Source organism: Hippichthys cyanospilos, chromosome 11 (assembly GCF_059441005.1).
Source record: "Hippichthys cyanospilos isolate Australia breed blue-spotted pipefish chromosome 11, RoL_Hcya_1.0, whole genome shotgun sequence".
NCBI classification, from domain to species: domain Eukaryota; kingdom Metazoa; phylum Chordata; class Actinopteri; order Syngnathiformes; family Syngnathidae; genus Hippichthys; species Hippichthys cyanospilos.
Window position 1 is genome coordinate 5,690,750 of NC_142379.1, and position 18,538 is coordinate 5,709,287.

The 18,538-nt window shown below is 43.2% G+C and overlaps 1 protein-coding gene across 2 annotated transcripts in view; it reads right to left on the reverse strand.

The window, feature by feature from the left end:
• Positions 1-18,538, reverse strand: part of cux1a (cut-like homeobox 1a) — an 89,515-nt gene that overhangs the window by 38,319 nt on the left and 32,658 nt on the right. For both annotated transcript variants that reach the window (XM_088426860.1, XM_088426859.1), the window contains exons 3-5: positions 13,826-13,873; positions 5,869-5,947; positions 1,363-1,500 (exon numbers count right to left, since the gene is read on the reverse strand). In XM_088426860.1, coding sequence (XP_088282986.1) covers positions 1,363-1,500; positions 5,869-5,947; positions 13,826-13,873 — 265 coding nt within the window. The remainder of the gene's footprint in view (positions 1-1,362; positions 1,501-5,868; positions 5,948-13,825; positions 13,874-18,538) is intronic.

Consider the following 18,538-nt stretch of genomic DNA (forward strand, 5'->3'; position numbering starts at 1 on the left):
CTCCTCTCCTCGTGCGACCCCCCCCGCCCCGCCCCCCTTTCCCTGGACTTGAAATTAAACCACTTTTACAACTCCCTCTCGCTCATCTCCGCCTTTGTCACTTTTTCCATCTTTCTTTACCCCGAGGTAGCCTGTCGTTTTTTATTCATGAAAATGTGCCACATGTTCTTTCCCCCTGAAAACCTAATTGGAAGAGTAAAACCTTGTACATTTTGTGCTTTCAATAATGCACGAGCCATTCAAAAAATTTCCAAATGCGGATTAAAAATGTCCGCCGCGCAGGTTTCTCTCCGCTATAAAAATATCATCAACATAGTGACGCTAATGTTTGGGAGCTGAGAGCGCTAATGCAAAAGGAGCACTTGATTCTATTCGCATTTTCACTGCATGGACTTGTCGGGCTATCTATTTTTAATTATAATTGCAACCATTTCCAAATCACACTCAAGATTTATAAAGCCGTAATTCAAAGTGGCACACGGCTCTCAAGTTGCTTGTGATGTCAAGATAGATTATTTATTTTCAAATCTGATTAACATGCTCCCCGGTGGTACTTTTGCTTTTCATCATTTTCATGTTGTGAAAAGAAAATATTGTTCTGCGCTAAGGTTGATTGTTCTCTTTCTCTCTCTCTCTCTCTCTCTCTCTCTCTCTCTCTCTCTCTCTCTCTCTCTCTCTCTCTCTCTCTCTCTCTCTCTCTCTCTCTCTCTATATATATATATATATATATATATATATATATATATATATATATATATATATATATATAAATATATAGAGAGATATACACATATGTATTTTTTTTTAATCAAAAGGGTGGAGAAAAGGTCTGAAAAAATTGAAAACACACAAACCAGGGTCAGTCAGAAAGCTCAAAATTGGATGGCAGGTGCTCATTTTTTTCAATTACCTGCCATTAAATTGTTCAAATACATCCCTTATTTCAGAAATAATGATGAGCTACATTATCAGTAGAGAGGAAAGGTTCTTAAAAAGTTGAAACAGATAAATGAGTTCATTTAATAAAATGAATCAACTGAAATAGTATGCATCCCAATAAAGATACTGTATATATGCAGAAATTGTATTTTTTTTTCTTAAAAATGTAACCTACAATTATTATTTTCTTCTGTTTTCTCTATTAAAAAAACACATAATGTTTCTTGTTTTTTCTTAATTTTAAACAAAACGTTTTTTGGGTCCCCATTAGTCAAAACGCAAAAAGCTCCGTTATAAATTATGGACCTTTGACGGCGTCTATGGTCGTGAATGAGTTAAAACAACAAAAAGGGGATTTTGATCATGTAAGTTGTCGGTGGCTCGCACGGCAAAATTTGCCGCTTTCACCTGGTTTCCTCTAACCTTGATTTTTGACCTCTGCGAACTCTTTGTTGTAGTCCTCCAGCGTCTCTCGGAGTTTGGTGTTCTCCGTCTCAATGTCGTGCATCCTCTGGAGCTTCAGCTGCAGCTGCTGAGCCAGCTCCAACACAGGTACGGGATCTGCCACGAGAGTACGGGCACAACATTTAACGCGGGGCGCAAAGCAGATCACGAGTACGCAATGACCGCATTCGGCGGGCCCCGTGAGAGCGAACGTTTGCCCCCCCCCCCAGCTGAGGCGTCCTTGAGCAAGGCGATGAATCTCGAACGGCTGCGAGAACATTATTTTGCCGCCGACCGTGACCTCTGCTCCCTCTCCGGAGAACCGCTAGTGGCGTCAAGGACAAAATGATATTGCAAGTGCTGGCGTTGTAATAGTACGGTGGGACTCGCGAGAAACTGCTGCCGTAAATATCTACGGATATTAAATTAAAGTGACACTAATATCGGAACAAAAACATGAAGTAGTTGGTTACCTTGAAAGGGATTTTCAGCGGTGAAATGTTAATATTTTGTCTGGAACCATTTTGACAACGAAATTGATACCTCTCAAAATACATGTTTCTATTTGCCAGTGACCGGAAATGTCGTCACATGTTCAAAGACTCAGGTAACGACCAATCAGAGCTCAGCTTGCGTCCGTCACATGACATGTGATGTCATTTTGAGTCGACAAAGTGTGAAAAAATATATTTTTTAAATGTATTAATTGTACATCAAAAACAGTTATCAAATTAACTTTTTACTGGTATAAACAGCTAGAGCTGTATAGTTCCTTTTTATGACAAACCAGAAAACTCGAAGATACTGTTTAAATTTCAAAATTAATTTCCCCCATCAGAAATGTCGTCATGTAATTTAACCAACCTTAAACATTTGAGCCAAACTCATCTCAGGGACGCGGTTACAAATTGCACATCCACATCGACTCGCTTTGCATGTGAAATGTACAGCTATGTAAATTCAACTTCCTCTTGAGGGATTATTTTAATATAATACAAAAATGTAATTCAAATTTTCTGAATAAACACCGTTCAATTGGAATTGAATTAGTCCAGGTCAAACCTTTATTAACTCTAAAGGCCATCATTTAAGCAACATTTTAACACTCATAAATATAGCAGCGGTAGCTAGCTGTTAGCGTGCTGAGTTACTCTGGGTGAGTCGTGGCCATCGGCAGCTCGTGGATTCATGTGCTTATTACGTGTTGTTTTCTTACCGTTTGCTCAATAAAGGGGCTGACAGTAGGCCTGCGGCTGTGTCTATTTTGGACTATTTGCGGTGCTATAAAAATATATTTTGAATGGACATGGTAGGCTACATGAAATCAGCTAACAATGTTAGCGTCTGCTGTTGGCGTACACATTGCACTTTATTCTCTTTTTTCTTTTTCAGTGTGATATAATAGCGCACTTTGGATAGACACTGAATTTTACAGACTTTCTTTTTGCCTTGCTGCCAAATTATTTTTACACATAGGGGGGAAAAATGCTCTGGAAAGCTCTTTTGTTTTTAGTAATTTCAAATAAAGACAAAAGGAGTGTTCATGGGGTCAGCAGAATGTCTTATGTTGACTGAATATTTAACTCGATCAGTGCCATTGACGGCTATAGACGTCAACTACGCATTTTCACTTGGCTCCATTGACAAATTTGGAGGCCAAAGATCCATTTTAACTGATTTGGCAGTGAATTAGTTAAATAAATGGCTCCCAGAGGTTAAAACAGTTTAATTGATTTACTAACATTTTTTTCCCTTTTTTTTTTTAAAGGCCAATGCCGATATTCATAAAAACGCAAACAATGGTGCCAATATTCTGCCTGGCCAATTATTGGTCTATCCCAGGGGTGTCTAAACACATGATCGGTCTATCCAGAAGGTGTCCAAACCGGGGGCCATTTGTGGCCTGCGACTCGCGGCATACAATATACAAAAATGAGCTTTTTACAACAAAATATTAATCGCAAGTCACCTTTCTTTTCAAAAGCGGTCCAAAATGTGGTTGTTGTTCAGTCCACGACTGTCCCACGTCACCTTAAAATCTTGAAAATCCTAAAGTGTTCATTTTGAACATAAAGCTTATGTAGCAGTTTTGAATAATAGCTAGCTTGATTCCAGTTTGAATTTAAACGCAACCTTCAATTTTTCTCTTAGTAGCCCTCACATGCTAAAGTTTGGACACCCCTTGTTTATCCATTTTACAGTTCAATATCTTGCGACTTGTTTTGAATCTCAAAAGACAAATTAATACATATTTCTAATTGACATGCCCTCAGACGTAGAATTGAATGTGACTGTTGCTAACATGTCGCAATCAAGTGGCTAATGGATAGCCACCAGTGACGCTGGTGAACAACAAGGTGAACTTGATCAAAGTCAATAATTTCATCAGAATGTGCTTGACAGCACACACTCGCGCGCGCCAGGTAACAAGGAAAGGCGTCGAATAGGTAATTCAAAAAAAAAAAAAGGGAAGAAAGACAACTTTCTGGAGGCATCTTCCCAACATGTCTGAATACACAGCAGGGTTAACTGTCAGTGTGATGAAGAGAGCCCTGTCAGTCAGGCCAATCACATCTGATTGGTGCTCATGGGTGGCAGACTGGTGACAGGCAGCCAAGAGACGCGGGCGACGCTCATCAGCATGCCAGCGAAAAGAGCACTTTATGCATGTGTATGTGTGCGTGGTGCAGATAAGAGGAACTGACAGCTTACAGCTGGGGGTAAGGGCTGCGTGTGCGTGTGTGCGCGCCTCATGTCTGACACAGTTAGATATCTTAACTATGCTAATGAGAGATCAGCGGAGAACGATTGGGAGAATTTCATGCTGATTCCGTGCTGTCAAGGTGACACGCCACGCAGGGCCGGGGCTACACGCGCGCACGCGTGCGTCGGCGTCGCAAACAAACATTGAGAAACAGCGCCAGGCGCCCCTGAACCGAGACTCCTATCTGCCTCCGAGTTGGCGCCCTTGAAATGTAACTTTCTGTGTCTTATCGAGCCTTTGTCCTTCTCATAGAACGTTACCGCCCCCCCCCCCAATCTCCCTCCGCCTTCAAATCTACTGTACAGCCAGTTAAAAGCAGTTTGACTTGTGGGCCACTGCTGCTAAACACTCTGGCCAGACACCTTTAATCTACAGCAGAGCACACTGGGCTGACTAACCAGGCCTTCAGCTGATAGAAGACAGAACAAAACACACTGTTTCCACTTTCAAGAGCGCTGCATTAGTCAGGCTGCCGCTGTGTGCATCGGGCATTACATCATTGTCTCGCTGCAAGTTAAGAATAGCCCCCCGTCAGTGCCGCAGCTGACTTATTGGGAGCAGTACAATCCAAAGATATTACTGTAGGTCTAACCGTGTGGGAATATGATGACCTCCTTACGCTATAGATGAACTCCAAACATCTAGTTCCGACATACGCGGCTCCCTTTGGGGCCTCTCGTGAAGATCTCCCACCAGCGGTGTGACTCTGCTGCATGTGTCCCTCTTCGACCTCGACACGCTGACACATACAAGCGCATGAGGGCGACTTTTTTCTTTTCTTTTTCTTAAATAAGCTTTGTAAAGGCAACACCGGTGGAGGCGAGATCTCATGTGGACATATTAGGGCGCTGCAGCACGCCTGGATGCACCGCAGAGGAGCACCAGAGGGATGGTGTCATGCCTTTTTTCCCTTCCTCATCTGTTGGTACTGCCTGCATGCATGAAAGGGTCCCCCTGACGATTTTTTTTTTCAGACTGCTGATGCGTCAAGACCAGTGGTTCTCGAACGGGGGTACGAGCACCCCCGGGGGTTCGTGAAGGCACTTCGGGGGGTATGTGAGATTAACTGGTTTCTGCTGGTATCAGCGAACCTAATTTATTGCAAAGCTGTGAAAGGAACTATACATGTATATTTTTTTCCTCTTTTTCAAATTAGGAACAAATCAATTGGAACGTGAGGCAACTGATTACTAATGTGTTATCATGACTCCTTTGCAAAAGGTTGCATGTCTTTATTTTGTTCAGTTTTATACAGATTGTCAGTAGTGCTATAATTTTCCAGCACACAAGACAGGAAAAAAAAAATCTATCTTTTGGAAATAATAAAATATTTAAAGAGATACACCTACTATATATCTAAAGTTTATCAAAATGGACATAGATGGCACAGAAGTCTGTTTTATTTTATTTTTTCCTCATCCAAAAATGCTATGCGCTAGTTAGGGGGTAATTTGCAGAGAAAAAAAAAAATCACAGAAGTTACATAATTGAAAAAAAAAAAAAACATTGAAAACTAATGATCTAGACCTCTTAACCAGCCAAACAACAAACACACTACTGTAACACTGTTCTTGCCATGGCATTAACAAGCATGAAATCGGTTTTGCAGATTCCTGCAAAACCCATGTCAAAATCTCACATACCCCCCTGCCTTCATGTACCCCCATTTGAAAACAATTGCTCCAAACCGACACGAGATACTGCGCCAGGAGTCGTCTTACCTGGGACATCTATTATTTTCTTGTACACGTTTAAGAAGGCGGCCTCTGCTTCTTTACTCCTCTTACTCAAGGCGTCAATCTGTATTGGAAAAATAAAAATGAAGGGTTAGCAGGTCCAAGGACATTTCAGATCTGTGTGAGATGCAATATCAATTTGAGTTCACGGTTACCCTGCGACACCTGAACTCCCAGGGTAAAAAAAAAAAAAAAAACTTGATTTCGCCAAGCGGTGCAGTTTAGGCTAGTAATGTTGCACAAATACTAACCCAGTATCAACACTTTATACAGACATGCATGTCAATCATGTGGAGGCACGTTCTTGTTAGCCAACTGCCAATTACGCTCTGCAAAATAAATGACGAACTCCAACCGGGCAGCGACGGAGTTGCCTGTAAGTACCAACATCGTTGAGCTCTGTCGCCCACTTCATTCCCGTCGTGTAATAAATCATGATCAACAGGCTTTCGAATTTCTACAGCTATCCAAGTAATGTGAAGTGATTAAAGGATCCATATCTGATTTAACAAGCCGTTTACAGGCCCGTGTCCACTTAGACTTGTCCGGCTTGATATTGGAGACACTCAACTCTTAATTTTATTTATAGATCACCCTAAAAACATAACCAGAGCTATAACATAAAAACTGAACATAAATAGAAGGAAATAGAAAGGCTTTGTCATCGAAGGGCAAAAACAGAATGAAACTGCGGTTGTGAAAACATAAAATGCAGCTAACAATGAGTAAAATAAAGCACCATAAATACTACTAGGAGGATCAATAATTTTTTGATCCCCATGACAGGAGTTTTGTAACGAGAGCAGCTGGCCAGCCAGTGCAAGGAAGTAAACTTGTCCGCCTGCAACCTGCACTTGTATGTGTTAAAATGGTAAAACACAAGATTTTTTTTTCTTCCAATCGCAATAGCTTGAAATATGTTGACCGTGGAAACTGATTTGTCATTTTCCATGAGAAATGCTTACTGCGCTGCCATTCGTATGGTCCATTGGATTATCGATGGGAATGCATGGAGTACTGCACATGCTTGGAACACGTGCCAACATGAACCCTGGAATTTAGAATGTTATAAATGGAGCAAGCGTGCGGTATCTGAGTTCCATGTGCAGTCCAGAGCAGTCTGTGGATGCACATACAATAACTATGGATAATAAACCAAATAAAAATCCTATTCAGAGGTCAAATAGTTGCATGTGCGACCATTTGGGCGTCAGTTTTGAGTTGACCCCCCAAAATTGCAGGTGAACACAAATGAATGGGCTTTTAATCCAATTATTATACATTATAATACGGGGCCAAAAACAAAAACTAGTGCAAATGTGACGCTTATAAACACATGCCAAGAAAAATTTGACTAGTTTGGTCACAATTTCAAGACCTGACTAGAAAAAAAAATCTTAGTTAAATACAAATAGTTTCAAACAAATTGTTCAAAACAATAAATGAAATTTTCACTCGCATACCCTGAAAAATAACGGTCACCATTTTGGTCGCAATATTGATCTTTGGCTACACAAAACGGAAGCTGAACACAAGTGGACTTTCTACCGAACCGTTCAAAACAACACCAGAACAAAGGGCCCGAATGAGAAGTTAATTCGCGCACCCTGAAAAAACAAGGTTGCATGTGCCACCATTTTGCTCATAATTTTGAGCTTTGGCTACGCAAAATGGACGCTAACTCGCTAACACAAAACGTCATGTACAACTGAAATAGGGTTGATTGATGTCGGTAGTGTTTGTAGAATCACTATCACGCATCCGAAACGCGCCAGATTAAGGTTCACAGTCCCTAAAGGCACCATGGCTACCAAAACAGACAAAACTGTAATGCTCAGCGGCTTCAGAAACAGTTTGTTGGTATGTTGCGTGTAACCAAAGTTGTTGTTGTCGCCTTTCCTTCCCGTGTAGTCAGCTCAGCTGTTCAGGCGGCGACGGACAGGTTCCGTTTGCCGTGTACTCGTGTCGCTGTGTCCGTCCTGAGCGAGCGAGCGCGAGTGCGGTCGTATCCCCTCCAGCACGCTGACATCATTAAACAGCTGGCTCATTCTTTCCAGCCACAGCAGGGGCAGATTATTCAGTCGGCTCTTAGCGGCAATACAGCGAGGATCCATTACCGACGCAGCCATTAACACGAGAGGACGCGGCATGCATCCCATCCCCGATATTAATCGAAATGGGACGGCATTAGGATGGATCCATAAGGGATTAATTTTGATATCGTACAGGGGTCGTTTAATACGCTTGTCAATGGCGAAACGGCGATAGACTCACTGTCACGCTTCGATAAGAGGAGGCGGCCCAGTAGGCCGGCAACACATCTGAAGTTGAGTAAAAAAAAAAAAAATGGAGGGAAACAGATGCCAAATAAAGACATTCAGATGTTGCTACTGTATTGGGCAGCGCTACAGCTGACTACTGTGCTTCACGCAACTCAGACTAAACAGGCATGTGGTTCTCTTCCAGCTCCGGCAGCACATTTGCAGGGGAAAGAAAAAAAAAACAAAAAGAGGAATAAAGACAAAAGCCTATGTAAGTCCAAATATTAAGTCTTCATATTCCCAGCCAAAGCAGTAGTGTTGCTGATGGGTGGTTTAGAGGTTCTCGCCACTGTAAACAAAGTGGGATACATGTAATTCTGCCTGCGCTCCTATGGGAACCTAATAAATCTCTTCACATGGCTTTGATTCATCTCGAGTTTTTTTAGCCGCAAAACATCTGGCCCTCGGTCGGCTGGTGCCAGCAGCCCTCCCTCTTCCCCCCTCCATTATTTCTCTCTTTCCAATTCTCCCTCTTGTCACTTCCATGTTCTCGTCCATTTTTTTTTTCAGCTATCAATCTTTCCCGCATGCTTCTCATGTTTCGCTCATAAGCTCCGGATGGACAGGTCTGACGTGTCTCAAAAACGCATGCACGCTCGCACACAAACGCGATCCTGCCGCTATAATTCTCATATCACGCGGCCTTGTGTACTTTGCCCTCATGGTGTGACATGATGGGAGTGATTGGGATGGTCTATTGAGCGGCCACTAATGGGAGATTACGGATGCTGGGGACTAATACTGCTCACACACCACAATCAAACCTGTTCGACACACTGCGCTCGGGAACAGTTACTCTGTCCACTCCTTGGTCTTAACATTAGCTACGCAAAAACACAACAACGTTTCCGTGCCTGTTTTGATTGACGCCAAGATAAGATTGAGTCATTCAATACCTAATACCTGTAAGTCGTTATTGCGGTTTTCGAGCTTCCGTGAAGCGAACCGCCTCTCTGCCAATGTGACAATCAAAACTCGGAATTATTATACTCAGCTGATTTCACACAGCTCTTGCATTTACAGTGGACTGTTGAACAGTTCCAGCAATGTTTAAAAAAAACAAAACAGGAAAAAAAACACCTCTTATGTTACATAAAAGTTCTAAATTTGTGTGATGTCACATGAGTGGCTACTTGTGCTCAAGTTGGTGAATCCTCGCTATACCAAACACACACACACACACACACACAAATATATATATAATATACTTTGGGCGTTTAGGGGTGTAACAAAAACGACTTTATTATTTAACAGCATAACAGAGTCGTTCCACTTTCAATCTGAACCGACCTTGAACTGTTACGACAAAACGGAACATATCGAACCCGCATCAAATTCTCTTGAGATATGCACAGCCCTATTAAACACCTAAAACGCGAATTGTGTCCGTTTCATCGCTTTTAGTCATGAAATTTGCACTGGTAGCCTTGCCGGGAACTTCGGGAGCCCCGTACCATTGCGCCAGGGCCATCGGTTATATTTGAATAGTTTATGCTGCTTTACGTACAATGGCGGTTGTTGAGCGGTGGGAAAGGGGGGTAAAAACATGCACGCTCACAAACTGATACACATATATTATCTTGCAGAGGCGGTGAAGGAAGACAGCTGCATGACTGTACAATGACGGGGCCAAGGTCAGTGGTACGGCAGCTTTATATAGCCCGACATGGGAGGCAGGAAATAGACGTTTAATGTAGGACACACCCTACAGTTAGAGGCAGGTTAACTGCAGGACCAGAGCCATTAGGAGACCACCCAGGATTTGCAAATACAACCCTTGCGGTTCCCAAAGTGCAGTGCGCTCCACCAATCCCGATCACATCTGCTCCAACATCCTCCCCTGCCCCCATACCCGCCTGCACGCAGGCTCAAAACAAATGAAGTGACACAAATGATAGCGCGCCGGCATGGGGGAACATGCTTGCAATTGCAAAAAAGGAATTCCTGAGACGGGCGCAAGGGTTGAACGGTTAATCGTTTTGAATAGCGGGCTCAAACTACGCGATTTCAAGATCGTCAGAGCTGCCGAAGCTGACCCATCAGCAACATGCGACAAACACTAAGCGTTTCTAAACCGCTTCCGAAAATCGGCATGTTTACATCACATAGTCACCCATACTCCCCAGGCAATCCTAGGCGCTAAGCTCGATTGAGCCTTGGAAACACAAGCTAATATAACTATATATAAAAATGCTTATTTTTGTTGTCTCGCGTGATTGAAGCAGATTGATAAATATTCAGGAGGAAAGTGGACTCGGACAGTTTCATTGGTTCACTGCGATGTATTCGGCAATTTTTAGTGGTCAGATGTGACGAGACTGGGTGAACGTATTGACGGCTTGAACGGTCAAATTTGGAAAATAAACCGCATCACAGCAAAATCACAGGGTTCGAAACATGGTGGAAAAAAGATAGCAACGCTATACGTTACTGTATATCCAGCAGCGGCAATTGATTTGGCGGTTCAAAGTAAATAGCGATTGCTGACTTGGGGTGCCTTTCCAGAGCAAATTTACACATGAAGGCAAGTAGTACAGTATGTCTTGCCTGATCTGAACTATTTAAAAAAAAAAAAAAAAGTAAAAGGGACTTCCTCTCACACAGAAAGTTTTTAGTGTCCCTGCATTACATTACACAGATGTCGAACTCCAGTCCTCGAGGGCCGGTATCCTACATGTTTTCAAATCTTTTCCCTCAAAAACACCTGATTCAAATGATTGGGATCGTTTTGAAGCTCTCGCAGAGCCTGCTAATGAGCTAATCATTTGAATCAGGTGTGTTGGGGAAAGAAAACTGGAGAACATGCAGGATGCCGGCCCTCGAGGACTGGAGTTCGACACCTATGCATTATAGCGACAGCTTTTAATGTTTTGCTGGTGTGATGTCATGTTTGTAAGTTTTTTTGTCTGTAAAACCTTTCAGCCCTACCGAGCACACATCCGTACGTACGTCAGCGCCCTTGGGCGACCGTCACTCAGCACTACCTCACTCCCGTATCCCTGTGTGAAGGGCATCAGGCCCACCTGAGTGCTTGGTGTGTCTGTGAATGAGGGGGTGGGGTGCGTTGTGTGCGTGGGGTGTGTTGTGTGTGTATAAGTGTGTGTGGGCCCCACTGGAGTCTGATAAGGGGAGGCTATGGGAAGCAGAGACTGAAGCCTTGGATAATGGAAAAGCTTATCTGATCGATGGACCAACAAGGAACACTGAGCATGCAACATACGCACACAAACTCACGTACACACACACACACGCCAAAGTGAGGCCTTGTGGAAACTGTACCGTTTATTGGTAATAATTACAACCTGCAGGCATCCACCTTCCAATGACAAAGCGCACCAAACTTCAAAGTTCTGTCTGGAACCGACATCCAGACGGTTGCCGGAGGACGGGCAACCAAGACGTGGCGCTGTCTTGTCCTCGATCAAAAGGCTCCAGGCGGGGAAAGCAAACAAAGCACGGGCTAAAAATTACACACTCCCGGCGCGGCTCATGTCGCGGCACGCCGGCCCAAGCAGAATAGTCGACTGATTGATGGGCCGCTCCTCGACTGGCGCGGGTGTACTGTATTATCTCAATAATCACACGATAATGTCTCCTCGGCCGGCCGACCACCCACCGCGCGGCCTCGTTTGGTTGAGCTGTGCACGCTGAGGTGTGTCGCCGCCAGAGCGGTGGAAACAGCTGACAAAACCCCAATTACTTCGCTGCAGTTTCGACGCTCGAAATAGAGTGCGGATCATCAGCAGAACATGCTGCGGCCATTTTGAATTATGCAAAAAGTTTGGTTCGAATTTGTATTCATGTGCATAACGAAGCCAAGGAGAAATGGGGGGAAAAAAAATCTCTAAAAGGAATCACATTACTTATATAGTCCATAAAATTAGTTTGGGGCGATTTTCTAACCATGTAAGAGTTATTATCTTGTACTGCCCTTCTGGACAGTTTGTAAACTTTTTTTGTAACAAAATGTTTTTCACTTCTTGTTTACGTCCTGAGATTGCGAAAGCCGTGCCAAAAAAACATTTTACGCCACGGTGTTATCTGATTTTTGAGGTGTGTTTGGGATCCATTGGTAGAAGCCATCCTCTCTGTACCGTTAGCATTTTCACAGGTTACGTCAAGTTAGCATTGAAAATTTGCTAAATTCAATTTGAATCCATATTTGTTCTACAAATGAAATGTTTCCTGTGCCACGGGCTATAATACAACCATGCTTAGCAGTCGGACAGAGGTTCTTTTATTTCACTTCTGTACTCTTTCTTCCCCAAACGTAACTTTGTTCATTCCGGCCGAAATGTTCTGATTTATCATAGAACTTAATTCCAAAATGCACCGGCCTTGTCCATCTGTTTTTTTTTTTTTTAATACTTCAAATGCTGATTTTTATGGTGAGGTTTTCTTCTGATAGCTCTTGCGTGAATACTGTTTTTGTGTCCGCCATATTTTTGTCTTGCAGTTCTTGCTTTAATTTCCACTGGTCCTGATGACCACCGTTTCTTAATTATTTTGAACAAATAATATTGGCATCTGATATTGCTTTGGTATTTTGGTTTTGGGCTTAAAGACAACAGTAATTTCTTATTTGCAGTATTTACTTGGTGCTATAAGCTCGTTTAACAACAAAAATCCTGATTGTGTAAAGTGTAATTACAAGAAGTCTCATCTGTGTGGATGCCTTTTGAATTTTTTTTTCCATCTTTCTTTGACTTTGTTAAGAACATTAACACAAATTCTTACTTGGTGTGCCCGAACTTTTAATCTCGCTATAGCACTTTTTTTTTTTCTCTCTCAACACAACCGCTGGCTGTGGTGGCTGCCCCAACCAACAAAAGAATATGGAAAGTAACCCAGTGTTAAACTGTAATATTCTATGGCCAGTAGCACAGCAGCTCTGTCACTATCTATTGGCATGATTTGGATTGTGTGTACAGAGATTGCGAGCGCCTGTGTGTGTGTGTGTGTGTGTGTGTGTCCACCCACTCCAGCCCCAAATAATGCCCGAGTCCAAAACAGCCGCTTCCACTCTTAGCCTCTCTCACATATGGGAGTGAACTGGGAATGCTGAGAGGAGGAGTCAGCATGGAAATAGGCCAAAATGATGGAGGAGGATTGCAAGTATGGGAGTGTGATATAAGCACGCACACTCACACACACATTCGCCTCTTATAGGTCAAGGTACATGCAAATGTATGGAGGAGGGGGGTGAATGAATGTTATAATGAAGAGCAATGGCCTGTGATTCACCCCATCAACAATAAACAAATAAATAAATATCCCAGTCAGACATGTCGAAAAAAACAAATTCAGAGGAAACGGCATTCATTGAGTTGCGACAGGCTCAAGTCGGGGTTTTGTGATTCCTTTTTTTCGTGCGTTGTTGCAGGATGCAATTTAAACACACCCTCGGGCTACGGGACTTCATGAATAGGACAGGAAAATCAAGAGGAGGGGGAGAGAAAAAAAAGTGGGAGGGGAAATGAGATAGTGGCGAGAGAAAGAAGAGGAGGAATGAGGGAGAAAGAAGTAAAGGGAAGACTAAGCGAGTGGCTGTTAAAATGGCGCCGGGTAAAGGCTGCGGTCAGTAAAGCATGCTGATCACAAGAAGAATGGGGAGCACTCACCTCTCCTTGGAAGCTCTTGAGCAAAGGGGCGACTTGTTTCCTAAAGTCCTGAAAAATGAAGGATGGTAGTAGGTTAGCTTCTATGAAATTAGAATAACTAGTCACACAAAATCCATACAAGCGAGAACCAAAAATGTGTATGTGAGTGTGTGTGTATATATATATATATATATATATATATATATATATATATATATATATATATATATATATATAAATTTGCATGGATCAGACTAAGCTACGTCTCTAAAAATGTCATGCAATCTGTCATAGTGATATATCAACACAACAAAAATATAAAATAGTTGCCTAATAGTACAATAAAAAGCCAGCTTGACGACTGAATCACATTGCCAAAGTTCCACCATGTGCGCGTATATACAACAATCATAAACTTGATGAAACGTTGATGCTGCACAACTTCGGGTATTCATGGTAAGTTGACCTTGCGCTGCATCGCGAGGAAAAGCAAAAACCACAGCTTTGAGCGTATTCAACGCTACACCGGTGAGGCGTTCACTGACCGCATACACTGTGGGAAATCTCAAACGCATTTAACACGCAACAAATATAGAACTTACGGATACGTACACAAGAAAATATGAAGCGTTTAGGAGTTTTTACATTGCTGCCAAAGTTTTGGTGCGTCTACTACACGGTAACATAGTAAATACCAGAATTTGACCCAAAAATTAGGGGTGCGTTTTATTCAAAGGTGGGGAATTGCAGTGATATTTTCCCAATCCACAAACGACAAAGTGCAATGGGAGGTTCCACTGCAGCGATCAAATTAGACCGTCTTAGAAAATCCCCCTCCCCACGACCGATAGTGAACGAGCGGCGCGCGTGTGAGAGATGAGCATGAGACCAGGTTTGCACCCCGGGGTGCCCTGGTGGACCGAGCTTCTCACAAGAGCAGGTGCAGCACCACCTGGGCCACCCAGAGGGGCCGCGAGTGCGTGCGAGGCGCCAACATAAGCCGCAAAGTAGGCCTTACACTTAATGCAAATAGTCTCCGCGCACCCATTTGGATATATATGTATTTTTTTTTATTTCTCCGTACGAGTCCCATTGCATGACTTTCCAGTGCGAGTCAGCGGTTTCCGATTAGATAGCCAGTGGACTATGTATCAGGGGAACATGCAAATCAGCGCGCTGTTAGCTGAGCCTACATCCTGACAGACTGAACTGGAGCGTACGGTAAAAAGCGTAGCAGAATAGGACATTTTGTTCAGGAACATTTGATTTGCACACTCGCAAAATACACACACACACGTTTGTTCAACAAAAAAAAATAGTGCCTAATGAAGATGTGAAGTGGGGCGACAGATGTGAGCCTCGCAGACTGGAAACCTCGGCCTAAAAGCGCCGACGAGACGGCGTAGCCCAAACTGACCCGGGAACGGCGTCTGGCCCCATCCCAGGTCGGTCCAGACAGGCTGAGGGCGGGTCGCGACCTCGCTGACCCGCCTCTATTGTTACCTCATCAGGGGTCACCGTGGCTGTTTGTCTGGACCAATTCAATATTCCCCTGCCAGGGATAATGACCTTCACCCCCCCCCCCCCAGCCCCCACCCGCCGCCTCCCCTTTCAAACACACACAAGATAAGCAGACACAAAACAAACACCCACACACACAGCAGAGCGGAGCGTCTCCTCTCATTTGCAATAGATTCTGATTAGATTCTAATTTCCCATTTCTGAATCCGCCGTTCATTCACTTTGCTTTCACTGACTTGCAACTTGAAACAAACTTTAAGGGCGTGCGATAAACTAGGCCTGTCGCTCGCACATATTTTTGGAATCTATTATTCCGTTGATTGATTGGGTAAAATTATGGTTCGCATTTAAGCAACAATACCTTTATTATTTTTTTAACAGCAAGATGAGTATTTATTAACCGACTACTATTATGTATTATTGAGGAGCAACTTTTAAAAATTGATATTTTGGGGATAAGCAAAATGAAATGAAGGATGCTGGTGGTTTTTGAGACACATTTACAATAGTTAACCAATACTTAATTGTGGGATTTAAAGTCGTGCAAAAGCTATGAAATGCTTTTACATTTTTTGTGCAAGCTCGGGAATGTTAAGCAGACGATTAAACTTTATAATACTGTAGTCTGAACATAATTTATTTTTAAATAATAAGTGTTGGGATTACTATTTTAATTCAAATTGTCCAGAATGGGGAGAAAAAAAAAATCTTAATTAAATTCTGGGTCATATAGCCCAGCCTTAGGTGCAATTCATTATTTTAAAAATCAATTCATCTGTTCAGATTTTGTTCATTAATCAATTAATCTGATAAAGTGTTTTCATTTCAATTCCTTTACTCAAAAACACGACACTGCAGAAATTATATGATTTTTTTTCATTATTGTAACTTTTCAGAAAATAGGCTAAAAGTATTGATCCATTGTAAAAGCTAATATTTGCAAATATCTTACCTCGGTATAACACAATAATAATCAGTCCGGCCTTCCTGTGTGGAGTTTGCATGTTCTCCCCGAGCCCGTGTGGGTTCTCTTCGGATACTCAGGCTTCCTCCCACACTCCAAAAACATACTTATTAGACATACTATGTTGGTCTCTGTGTGCCCTGCGATTGGCTGGCAACCAATTCGGGGTGCCCCCCGCCAACTGCCCCAAGCCAGCTGAGATAGGCGCCAGCATGCCTGCGACCCCTGTGGGGATAAGCGGCTCTAGAAGATGGATGGATAAATATAAACCATGATTTTATTGGTTCGGATTTTCCTCCCTGCAAGCTGAAACGAATTTGACACCGCTGCGAATTTTGCGCTCGTTAAAATGGATTACTTGGTCATTGATCGCTTGTCGATTAATCTATGACTTTTGACATCTCTGCGGTAAACCTAGAAACATCCGGATAAGGCAATCCGGCCTCGTCGCAGTGCTGTAAACACCAACTTTGTTCAAATAAACTTCTGGTGAACCCCCTCGTTCTTTGCATAAAAGAACGTCGGAATTATTAACGATGAGATGTAATAATAGCAGATTTCAAAACAAACACTTAATAAAGGAAGCGTTTCCAGACAAGTTTTCCCATTTTTTTGCCTGCTTTGAACCCGTTTGGTCATCTCTCCAGCGCGTTTCCCCACTGGCCCCCTCCACTTTCAAAGATTTATGACCATATAACATAACAATGCACACACACACACACACACAGCATGGTCAATTTGTGTGTGTGTGTGTGTGTGTGTGTGTAGGCAAGAGGAGGAGGAGGAGGAGATGGATGGCTGGTGTGTGAGCTGCCGGCAGACAGCAGACAGGCCAGCCCGAGGAAGCCTCCGGGGAATATGGAACTCCCATTCGCTGTCTGTCTGCCCCGCAGCTAAACACAAACGCGTGCGCACGTGCACACACAAGAACACACGGGGTTGCTTTACTACCGCCGCCTCTGGCTAGCAATCTTTGGGGCATTTTACAAGCGTCGCCACCCCGGCCTTTGGAAAAGCCTGCTCGGGGAGCCTTGATGAACTCAAAAAGGAAAATTAAGAAGAGAATGAATAATTCAGATCGCGCGCACACACAGAAAAATCAGTGTGTCAGTCGCAATGAATAATGAAAACATTGTTTTTTTTTACAGACGCTTTTTTTCTGCTACTTTTAAAATGTTACAAAAGCCGCCGCGTGCGCGCGCGCGCGGTTCACGGCGAGTACGGCTCCGGCAGACGAGACGCGGTCGACGTGGGCTCTTGCTTGCTGAATTATGGATCAGAGACGGACTCCCGCTCAGCCTAATGCAGTCTGATCTGATGTGACTGTGATCTGCGCTGACTGCTGCGGACCATAAAGAGCTGACGGGCTCGCTCTATAGGACGGGCCACACACACACACACACACACACTCACACAATCAGGGCGTTTTTAATCAGGCCGCGTCATGAAACTTTACGAAGCAGCCTTTTTGGTAAAGACCACATGAATGCTCGTAGGCTCCTTCTTTAGTGGCGTTACAGCCCTGTAATGAATCCTGTCGCTAGACTGGCTGGGTTCAGATTCCTCCTCCGCATACCAGGGAGATGCCAGGGGCCACGCAGACGCCAGAGGAGCCTTCCTAAATCACAGCCTTGTAACAGTGATGAATGTCTTTGCCTGGTTATCTGCCTCCGTGTGTCTGTGTGTATGTGTGTGTTCAGTGTGCGTTTGTAACACTTCCTCCTTCCCTGAGCACGTGTGCCTCATTTCCTCCTGCAACTGTTACATTTAAAAAAAAAACAAAAAATGACACTGGAGATGAATAGGTAGGCTTGAGCGGAACTGGCACAGGAAAAGGTCCAAATAGCAAATACCTTGATTTTTTTTTTGTTTGTTTATGTCTTTTGAGCCAGATGAGTAAAATTCACATAACCGATCAATTGTTCGATAAATTGAAAACATTATATGAGCAAAATACGTATTTTCACAGCCGTCATTGTTAAAATGGAGGGCTTGTATGGTTGTCAGTGGAGCCCAATAAAATGGATCTTTGACGCCTGTAGTCGTCAATGCCTTAAAGAGATACAGTCCACTTACTTTCCGCTGTAAAAAGTTATTATATCGTCTCTAATTAAACTAAATTATCGCCCATGTGCACTGAATTTTAAAAACACAAAAAATTAAACTTAAATCACATGATTTGAAGGCTTCGGTAACGATGCATCACAGCTCAGCTTGTGAGCGTCACGTGACCAGAATGTGAGCCGTGA